Source organism: Capsicum annuum, chromosome 12 (genome assembly GCF_002878395.1).
Source record: "Capsicum annuum cultivar UCD-10X-F1 chromosome 12, UCD10Xv1.1, whole genome shotgun sequence".
Lineage (NCBI taxonomy): Eukaryota > Viridiplantae > Streptophyta > Magnoliopsida > Solanales > Solanaceae > Capsicum > Capsicum annuum.
The window spans coordinates 151,202,930-151,214,626 of NC_061122.1; the positions used below are offsets into that span (position 1 = coordinate 151,202,930).

At 39.4% G+C, this 11,697-nt stretch overlaps 1 protein-coding gene and 1 pseudogene across 7 annotated transcripts in view; one reads left to right on the forward strand and one right to left on the reverse strand.

Annotated features, from left to right (window-relative positions):
- Positions 1 to 11,697, reverse strand: part of LOC107850173 — a 55,488-nt gene that overhangs the window by 19,960 nt on the left and 23,831 nt on the right. For all 7 annotated transcript variants that reach the window (XR_007047960.1, XR_007047959.1, XR_007047961.1 and 4 more), the window contains exons 2-3: positions 938 to 1,029; positions 45 to 745 (exon numbers count right to left, since the gene is read on the reverse strand). Coding sequence is in view for 4 of the 7 variants with exons in the window: in XM_047400423.1 (XP_047256379.1) it covers positions 45 to 745; positions 938 to 1,029 (793 nt within the window). In the remaining 3 variants the exon portion in view is untranslated. The remainder of the gene's footprint in view (positions 1 to 44; positions 746 to 937; positions 1,030 to 11,697) is intronic.
- LOC107848759 lies at positions 1,040 to 5,797 on the forward strand (annotated as a pseudogene).

Consider the following 11,697-nt stretch of genomic DNA (forward strand, 5'->3'; position numbering starts at 1 on the left):
AGCAAAGAATAGAAAATATGCCCAGAGATGAAGATGCTACTCACCGGGTCCTAAAACATTTTGATTCTTGACCTCAACAATATACGAAGATAGGAAGTTGACATACAATGTCGTGTTGATTAGACCATCATTAGGGCTTTCGAGTGATGCTTGGAGTTGACTTATCTCATCAAAAGATGAACCTGGGACAAACTCATGAAGTAGTGGTTGGATGAGCCTTAGATCATGCAAATTATGGTACAATCTTGGGAAAAAATTGAACTTCAATATATTTGGTGTCAACCCTCTAAATGTAACTGGTTTGCTGTCAAAATCGCTTCCATTCCTCAGTGTTCCACTGACCAAGCTAAGATGTTTCTTATTTTTAGGATCTTTTGCTGTTAGATTGAACTGAAATCCAGCAGCTGCTGCAGGACTATTTGGGAGATCAACAAATTGCCATGAAATATAGGCATTGTCCCGACTAAGGGGACATCTGCTGCACTTAAGCATGATGGTCGGTCCCTTAGTTGTGTTTATACAGGAATAGTTGGCAAATGTTGACAGAGGAGCAAATCGATAGTCGACAAGGCCTGGATTCCCAGTTACCACTGTTCCGAGGCCACGCAAATGTAAGCAGCTCATACTTGAGATAGTAGTGATATTAAATTCCAAATCGTTTATAAAAGCAGCTAAATCAGGTGCATTTGTTGCTCTCACATTGTGCATCTCAATAGTTCTCTTTGCTATTATATGGTAAAGCAAACTGTGGAAGCATATAAAAGAGTATATTATGGATGGAATAGAAGGTGAAGAATAAAAAGAACAGGGGAAGAATATTATTCAGAAGAAAAACAGGCAGGATTTTATTTTTATTTTTAGATAAAAACAGGCCAAATACTAGAAAGAAATACTGGAATACTGGAAATTAAAGAGAGAAAAAACATCATGTACTCACGCAGCCAAAAGACCAATAAAAAGTATCCAACTAGCTATTGAAAAAGTTCCACCAAGCTCTGTTTTCCGCTTCGTGACTAGCGCCTGGTCATCCTACATGAAAATGGTGAACATAAATAACAAAAATCTAAAGATTGTCAAGAGGTGTGTTCAAGTATCTACAAAAGAAAAAGAAAAAAAAGGGAAGTATACTTTTACAGTATCACAGAAATACATAAAACTACTAAACCAAACATATCAACCGGTAATGTAACAAGGAGGCTCAGTGATACTTGATTTGTCATATGAGACAATAAGCAACCTAAAGGCCATATTTCAAGTAGTAACTACGATATATAATCTATGAAGTGTATATCAAATTTGAGCTGCCTATTGTACTGGATATGGTATCCAATATGAGACACATCAACTAGTGGTATAAAAAGTAGGCTCAGTGATACTTGATTTGTCATACAAGACAATAAGCAAAATAAACACCATTAGTTCAACAAGTAACTAAGATATATAATATATGAAGCGTATAATAAATTCGAGCTGCCTATTGTACTGGATATGGTATCCAATATGATACACCAACCAGGGCATACACACAATTTTTCACAAGCAGATTGAAATTTAATTCAAGTACATTATTACAACTCGCCTCAATGAAATTTCACTTTTTGAAATTTAGTATAGATGAAAACCATCTTTACGTACAACTTTCTCTTAGTTTTTAAACAAAGAGAACTTCAGGTGCAGAGGTTTAGTTTATACTCACCCCGCAAGAAGTCAAGTGTTCAAACCCCTTCTGTCTGCACTTTATTTTTCTTACAAGAAGTCAACAACTTGGGTCCCAAATTTTTAAAAAAAATAGGTCGTGGTTGAATCCCAAACTCCAACCTGAACGAGGACAACGAATCACTCGACCAGAACTGAGATGGTCTAACTGTTTATATGTTTTATTTTTTATATGATTTATATGTGCAATAGTTTTTTTTTTTAAAAGGAACCAGAGGAGACCACCTGATATAAGGTTAATTGGGTGATATCAGTAAGTATACCAAATTTTACTATTATTTTTTTGGATGCTCATATCTCTAAATCTAGGATTTGGGTATCCAACAAGTGATACAAGAAGAGACAAATTTGATACTTTTGGGATCAGAATACAACAACAACAACAACAACAACAAACCCAGTGTATTCCCACTTAGTGGGGTCTGGGGGGGTAAGATGTACGCAGTCCATACCTCTACCTCTGATGAAGTAGAAAGGCTGTTTCCGAAAGACCCCCGGCTCAAGTCACGAGATATCACACAAACACATAGTACAGCACAGCAGCAGATGACATAACATAGATACGGCACCCATAGGGAATATAAAACAGAGTAAAGCAGGAATGCAGGAATAATAAAGCAGAGGAAAGCACACAGATTCGTAATAAACATGGAACACGGAACACGAAACACTGAATACAGAATCATAACAGGAATACACCCCCACCAATTAATTCCCTACACTAGCGACCCGAACTGGCCCTAATCCTCTGCCGTAATTCGCATCTTCCAGCCCTTCCTATCTAGGGTCATGTCCTCGGTGAGCTGTAACTGTTCCATGTCCCGCCTAATCACCTCACCCCAGTACTTCTTCGGTCTACCTTTACCCCGTCTAAAACCATCCAACGCTAGCCTCTCACACCTACGGACCGGGGCATCCATGCCCCTCCTCTTCACGTGTCCGAACCATCTCAATCGTGCTTCCCGCATCTTACACTCCACTGAAGTCACACCAACCTTCTCCCGGATAGTCTCATTCCGAACTCTATCCCCTCGGGTCAGTCCACACATCCAGCGCAACATCCGCATTTCTGCCACCTTCATTTTTTGGATGTGGGAGTTCTTAACTGGCCAACACTCCGCTCCATACAGCAAGGCCGGACGGACTACCACCCTATAGAATTTGCCTTTAAGCTTGGGCGGCACCTTCTTATCACACAGCACCCCCGATGCGAGTTTCCACTTCATCCATCCCGCCCCAATACGGTGCGAGACATCCTCGTCAATCTCACCGTTACTCTAGATCACGGACCCGAGATACTTGAACTTATCCCTCTTCCCTACCTCCTGTGCTTCTAGCCTCACTACTACCTCATTCTCCCGCCTCACGTCATTAAACTTACATTCCACATACTCTGTCTTGGTTCTGCTCACCCTGAACCCTTTAGACTCCAGAGTTTGCCTCCACAACTCTAATTTGTCATTCACACCCCGTCGAGTCTCATCTATCAGGACTACATCGTCTGCAAAAAGCATACACCACGGCACCTCCCCTTGGATACGCCGCGTCAACACATCCATTACTAACGCAAACAAAAAGGGACTAAGAGTAGATCCCTGATGCAATCCTGTCAGGACAGTGAAATGCTCTGAGTCTCCTCCCGCCGTCCTCACCTGGGTTTTCGCTCCCTCATACATATCCTTAATTACTCGTATATATGCCTGCGGTACTCCACTCACCTCCAAGCATCTCCAAAGCACTTCCCTGGGGACTTTGTCGTACGCCTTTTCCAGGTCGATAAACACCATGTGCAGATCCTTCTTCCTCTCCCTATACTGCTCCACCAACCTCCGTACCAGGTGGATTGCCTCCGTCGTCGAGCGGCCGGGCATAAATCCGAACTGGTTTTCCGAAATAGACACTATCCGTCTCAGCCTCACCTCGACCACTCTCTCCCATATCTTCATAGAGTGACTCAGTAACTTAATCCCCCTATAGTTATTGCAACACTGAATGTCCCCCTTATTCTTATAGAGGGGGATCATGGTACTCCACCTCCACGCCTCGGGCATCTTTGCCGTCCTGAAAATTTCATTGAACAATGCAGTCAACCACCTTACACCAGCCTCTCCAACGAGGGATCAGAATACAATTTTGAAATAACACATGGATTTAATTGAATAATTACTGAGATATAAAAATTTAAACAACAAAAATTTAGGGGTTGGATTGGATGCAACATACTCTTGTCTTTGCTTCTTTTTTTCCTTTTTTCCCTTCTCAGATCAGTAAAGTAAATTTTATATCAGTCTGTACCAAGTAGGTAAAAAAACGCTTAGAAGTGAACATGGCTCCTAAAATAATAAGAAATCTAACAAGTCCAGGTGGTCCCACCTCTATTGGGATTCTTTGTTAAATCGCCTCTTCAAATCTACTTTTTAATTAAATAGACTACAAGTTCTTTTTATTTTTTAGGAAAATGACCCACTTTTGAAAATTTAAATTTATTTTTGATTTAAAATTTATTTACAAGTTTCAAAAGTTACAAATTAGTGCACAAATCACCAACTTATAGAATTTAAACAAAACCCCTCCCACCAAAATCCTTTACACATTTTACAAATTAGTTCAAAACCTGATTTGTGATGGACAGATTTATTATCGATCCGACCAATATCTGGACAAATCGATTATCAATCCAAGATCTGACCGATATATGGACAAATCAATTATCGATTCGACAGATTGATTATCAATTCGACCGATATATGGACAAATTGACTATCGATCCGATCGATATATGGACAGATGGATTATCGATCCGAACGATATATGGACAGATTGATTATCAATCCATCCGACTGATATATGGACAGATCGATTATTGATCCAACCGATTACATATATATACACAAACCTTTTTCTTTTTTAAAAAAATGGACTAAAATTAAAGGAGAGAAGAAAACTTACAAATTTGGGAGGAGACGGAACATTTAAGAATAAATACTAGCTTCAAAAAGGAGAAAGTTGAAGAAACAATGAGTTTTTAGTAGGAACGGAGGAGAAAAAATATAAAGAAAGGGAAAAAAGTAATTTGAAATTGAAAAAATGAGTTAGGATTTTATGTTCTAAGTATATTTGTAAATAGCTTCATAATTTTTAATATGTTATTGCAGGCTAATTCTTCCTTAAAGTTATTTTTTATTTCGTTTTAAAATGAGAAAATGAAAGTAGGTCATTTTGCTAATTGAAAACTTGAAAAGGCCTATTAGCCAAATCTTCTCGTCTCCACACCATTAACAATGTAATAAAAACTTTAAGAGTGAACACGACTCCAAACCTCCATATAGGCGGCGAAGGCTACTCAGATGAACAAAAGAAGAAGTTTGTGGCAAATGGTGTGTCCTTCGTGGAGCTAAATTAGGTGTTAATATGTGAATTGGCAGTAGATGGATATTCTGGTGTGGAGGTTAGAGTCACTTCTATGGGGACTGAGATCATCATCAAAGCCACTCATACTCGCTTACAAGTGAGAAGGAAAGGAGGGCTCAGGCAGTTGCCATCAGTTGTCTCAAAGAATTTCAATTCTGAAGTAAACACTATGGAGTTGTCTGCAGAGAAGGTTAACGATAGAGGGTTTTGTGCCATTGCGCATTCCAAGTCACTTTGATACAAACTCCTAGGTGATCTTGACGTTAAGAGTGCATGTATGGTGTTCGGAGATTTAGGGGCGCGTGTATTGTGTTCTGAGATTTATCATGGATAGTAGGGCCAAGGCATGTGGGGTAGTTCATGATTGTCAGTGGATAATTGAGAACTCAGTGTGCCAACTCCATGAAGTTCGAAGATGGCTACATGAATTTTTTTGGGTCAACCTGCGAATGTGTATATTGATTCTGCTGCAAGACATATCCTCTTGAGACATTGAATGCTGGTGATCAAGATCAAGAAATCATTGCTTGATTGGGATCCCAAAAGAACGCAAGGTCCAACAACTCCTCATCCAGATCATTCACGATCCATACTCCCAAGGAGGAAGGATGAGTACATCAGACCACCTGTGGCGCCATCCATTTTTTTTTTTAGACAAAGGTAACTTAATATTCACAAAATCTTCATCCAGAAAAATTGATGTGGTGGGATCTTACAAGCAACAAAAAAATGTGGATCATCTTCCATAACAAAATAAAAATCTTTACAATTCTCCTATGAAGTCAACAAAAGCTACTACCTCCCCCACCAAATCCTATTTACACCAGAAGAACAAAAAACTAAGGCATTTCAACTTAATCTCAGTACAAAAAACTCGGGCATTTCAACTTAATCCCCTAAGTGTTACTGCATTACTTGAAACCAGTAAAGTTGTATTCCTCAACATTAAGGGTACGGTAGCCACCTCCAAAAACTGTCAGTTACAAATTTCCTATTAAGTCTACACTATGATCTACGTCTTCTATACAAAGTTGTTTACACCAAAAAAGTAAAAATACTAAACAAGTCCATTTAACCTTATGAGTGGAATTAAATCTATCTTCAAAACATCTCCCATTTCTTTCCATCCAAACTAACCACCATATACATAATGGTATTAGCTTCCACCATTTCATTTGACTCTTGCTACCTGCTCTCCTGATCCAGCAACTCAGGACTTCAGCAGTATGCTCTGGCATAATCCAGTTCAAACTTGTGATGATGAGAAATAACAGTGCAGATATAGATTGTTGTTTGTTTCCCCTGTCAGATTGCACAAAAATCACCTAAAACCAATTGCCTACCTTTTTATTTGAAGTACTTCCTGAGTTAAGAAAGCCTTCCTTATTACTAACCAAGTGAAGCATTTCACTTTTGTAGGTATATCCCCCTTCCAGAAATAGCTCTAGTAATATTTAAGGCATCCATCCATAACATGCAACCCTCTCTTGTATGCACTGTTAACTGAAAAAGACCATCTTTGTTGTGCTTCCATTGAATTTTGTCCCTAGTATAGGTATTTATGTTCATACTCCCTAGTTTCCCTAGTAGCTCTGCCACCCTCTCTATCTCCGAATCATTAAGGAATCTTCTAAAAGAGATGTCCCAGCCTTGTTCTGACCAGCAATCACCTACATTAGCATCAGGATTATCGCAAATTTGAAACAAGTCTAAAAAGAGTTCCCTAAGAGGGGATTGGTCTATCTAGACATCATTCCAAAACCTGGTTTTGTTTCCATTTCCCAACTTGATGAACAAGTTTCCTTTCATCTTAAGCCACAAATTTCTAATTGTTCTCTACACTCCCACACACCATATGGTTCATTAGTGCTCTCGGTACACCAAAGACTCATCTCTCCATATTTAGCTATAATCAGCTCTCTCCAAAGAGTTTCTCCCTCCACAATGTATCTCCAAAGCCACTTCATTAATAGACTTTCATTTTGAAATCTCAAATTTCTAATACCCAACCCCCCTTTTTCTTTGCTAATAAGTACAATTTTCCAGTTCACCAAACTACAGCCTTTTCCTTATTGCCTTGCCATAAAAACTTTCTCTTTAACTTGACTAGCCTTTTTACCACTTTGACTGAATTGGAAATAACGACCTAACTTGTGTGGACTCTTCACTTGTGATGCTACACCGGTGTCGGATTCTCCAAAAATACACTAACTTTGGAGAATCCAACACGCACCTATTAACATTTTTGAAGAGTCCAAGCAACATAGATAAAGACATCACATAGGTTGGTAATGAGTCAAGAACAAAGTTGATGAAAATCAATCTTCCTTCTAAAGAAAGATATTAAGCCTTCCATCTTGATAGTTTCTTTTCAGTCTTCACCAAGATATTATCCCAAATATTCAGAGCCTAGAGCCTTGTGATTGCTGCCTAGGGGCATGCCCACATAAGTGGTAGGCAATAACTCAACACAGCATCCCAGTATGCTTGCCAATTGTTGAATTTGAGGAACCTCATTAACGGAGAAAAGACTACTTTTTCCCCAATTGCATTTGCCTTCAAAACATCTATCATTCTTTCGTTCCAAAGAGTCCACCAGATGCAAACTGGGTCTTTCACCATTCTTCACTTTTCCCTCTTCTCCCAATTTCTTTCCAGTAGTTTATCAACTCCCAAGTAGTTCTAGGCATTACTCAATTCACACCGAGAATACAAAAGAACAAGTTCCAAAAATTCGCAGTTGTTTCGCAATGTAGGAACAAATGGTTATTTGCTTCTGCATCCTCATGACACATAAAACACCTTCAGCAAATTAGTAGACCTCTTTTTTGTAGGACCTCATGTGTTAACCACGCTTTTCTGACCACCAACCAGGCAAAACAAGAGACTTAAGGGGACTTCTAACCTTCCAAATTAATTTCCAAGGCCAGTTTAGAACCCTGTAACCGCCTGTTGTTCATATTCTAGTAACATGATTTTATGGTAAAAGTAACTTTATTGTGCAAATTCCAGATTAATTTGTCTGGATTCGTTGAGCATCCTGCGGAAGTGCTCAACACCTGCAGCAGACTTGCAATGCTATCCACTTCCCGGTCATTCAGTGCTCTTCTAAAAATTAAGTTCCAGCCTTGTTGTCTCCAAACCTGTGATACAGAGGCATTCTTTTGCAGCCTTTGGGTGTATAGATGAGGAAAAAGTTTTCTCAGGTTATCACCATTGACATATATTTCATTCCAAAAATTAGTTCTCAGTCCATCCTCCTCCCACTCAGATGGAAGTGTTGACATTGAACTGACTCCACATCTTCTAATAGTCTTCCAGAAACTAAACCCAAAGGTACCCCTAGCTTCCTCAGTTATCCACTAGTTAGCTAGGCTGTATTTCTCAGTGATGAGTCTTCTCCAAATAGCCATATCTTGTGCTCCAAACCTCCATATCTGTAACAAGCACTCATTTTGCATGTTGAGATTCTTAATGGCCAGACCACCTACCACCTTGCTCTCTGTTGGGTTTACGGTTTCCCGTTTCACCAAATTATAGACTCTCTTCTCTTTGCTTCCTGGCCAAAAGAAAGATCTTTTCATTCTGTTGATTTTCTTCTCAATGCTCTTGGGGATAGGGAATAAACTCATCATATAGGTGGGAAGACCATCTAGTATAGATCTAATGAGTGTTAATCTTCCTCAGAGAGATAAGTATCGACTTTTCCATCTTTGCTAGCCTCTTTTCACATCCACCTGATTCCAGACCTCTAACTCTTTGTTCTTAGCACCCTATAGCATTCCCAGGTACGTGGTAGATAGTGAGGATACCTCGCAACCAAGGTTCTCAGCTAATCTTTGCATATCTTAAACTTGATTGACGGGATAAAGATAGCTTTTATGCCAGTTTCTACGTAAGCCGGAGACACCCTCAAAAATGGTTAAGATTGCTCTTAAATGCCTGATCTGGTTCACCTCTTTCCCACAGAATGTCACAACATCATCAGAATAAAAGAGATGAGTGATTTCCGGCGCATCATCTCAATTTGTTTGAGCTTTAAATCCTTTTATCCATCCTCCACCCTTGTCCTGAGCATGTGGTTTAGACCTTCCATGCTGATAGGAACATAAAAGGTTACATAGGGTCACCTTGTCTCAACCCCCTCTAAGACTGGAACAAACCGTCGACACTACCATTAATAATTAAGGAGAATTTCACACTAGATATACAAAATTTGATCCAGTTTATCCACTTGTTGCCGAATCTCATGTCTTTTAAAATTTAAGCAGGATTTTTTTTGACAATTCCTAACAGTAATTTCAAGCGGGAAGTTCGAGTTGACATGATCATATGCCTTCTCTATGTCAAGCTTGCACAATATTCCCAGTGTATTCTTCTTCACTCTAGAGTCCACAAATTCATTGGCCATCAAAGCTGCATCCATAACCTATCTCCCTTTCAAGAAAGCTAGTTGATGGTCATTTACCAGTTTCCCCATAACAATCTTCAATCTTTCAGAAATGAGTTTGTAGATGATTTTGTACACTTCGCCTATTAAACTGATAGGTCTGAAATCCTTAAGCTCCTCTGCACCTGGCTTTTTGGAATTAGAGCTATGAAGGTGGCATTCATAGACTTTTCAAAGAGTTCATTCTGATGAAAATTTGGGCAGGTCTGCATCAAATCTTCTTTTAGTATTTTTCCCAACATGATTCGTAGAAACTCATAGTGAACCCATCAGGTCCAGGTGCTTTACCCCCATCACAGAAACTCATACTGAAACCAACAGGTCCAGGAGCTTTACCCCTATCACATTGCTGCACAATTTGGAAGACTTCTGTTTCAGTGAAAGGCCTTTGCAACCAATCTTGTTCCTCTTAAGAGATTGTCGGGCAGTCCAATAAGTTGATATCAGGTCTCCATTTAAATTTTGTGTACAATTTCTTGTAGTATTCTATCATAGCTATCTTAATCTCCATGGTTCATTGACTTCCTTCCCACTTACTACCAGTTTTTCAATTGTGTTCTATCTCTTGTGATGGCTATTCTTTGAAAAAACCTAGTATTGTTGTCCCCTTAGTTCAACCATTGAATTCTTAATTTTTTTCCTCTAACTAGCTTCTTCATTCTTAGCCAAAACCTCCAGTTCTACTAAGATTGTTGCCCTCATCATGATTTTTTCCTCAGTAAGATCTCTGTTGTCCGGTAATTTGTCAGGATCAGCCAGTTCTTCCAGCAGGTTGTTCTTCCTGCTGCTAGTTTCACAAAAGGTGTTTTTGCTCCATTCTTTGAGTTTTAACTTCAACATCTTCAGTTTGGCACTCAATATGTAATCTGGACATCCAGCAACGACAAAACCACTCCACCAATTATGGACCATGTCAATAAACCCCTCCTCCTTGAGCCACCAATTCTCAAACTTAAAGTAGGAATATTTTTGTTCCCACTTCCCACATTCAAGTACAATTGGGTTATGATCAGAGATCACTCTCTGGGAAGCAGCTTCTGATTGATGCTCTTGAATGATGCCTCCCATTTCGTGGAGAATAAGAATCTATCCAATCTAGTAGCACTCTGATGGCTAACCCCTCTAAACCAGGTGAAATTTCCTCCAATTAGATGAAGTTCATGCAGCTCCATGTCCTCTATCCATCTGGAGAAGTCGACATCACATTAGTTATTCTGGAGCACCCTCTTCTCTCCACCATGTGCCTCACTGTGCTAAAATCCCCACAAGATATCCATGGAATCCCCACAAGATATCCATGGACCCTCACTCAGTGCTTTCATTGCTGTAATTTCTTCCCAACACTCAAGTTTCTCACTTCTTGAACTCACTTCTTGCGTGGGGTGCATAGACCCCAGTAAGGAACCACGAAAAGGAATTTTGAACTGATTCGAATTTGTAAGTTATGGCATATTGTCCCACTTCAACCAATGAACCCCCCACCCCCCACCCCCCCACCCCAAACTCTATATCCCACATGATCAGAATTCCCCCACTACTCCCTTCAGCTTCTATGTATCCACATTTCATCCATCGACAAATCCATAACTTTTTTAGCAACGCCGGCCACATCTTTGTTGATCTTTGTTTCTTGAAGACAGTAAACATCTGCCTTCCATTTCTGTAAAGAACATTTAACAAGTCTTCTGTTAGAAAGATTGTTAAGCCCCCCTCACTTTCCAGGTGATTAGTTTACTTTCATTTAAAACGAAGGCCAAGTAGTCTCCCTCTGTTCCTGACTACTCTAAAACTCAAATCCGGCATGCATTCACCCTGCAGAATGTGAACTGATGGTTTACTAATCTACACCATTACTACAGCAGATAGCAGCTCATCAAAATCGAGGTGTCAATTATAAACTAATACATACACCCAGATCGCATAGTATCATTTTGAAGCATAGCTTAATCAACTAAAAATAAAATGACTTTAATCCACCTTTACCATCGCCAAGGACTGCTATCACTAAAAACTGTAAAAAAAATAACCCCTATTTAGTCTATTCCTAATAAACAAAATACTTGCCATAATCAATTGACAGAAATGTTAGCTGAATCCAGAGCTGGTGCAAAGTGACCTCC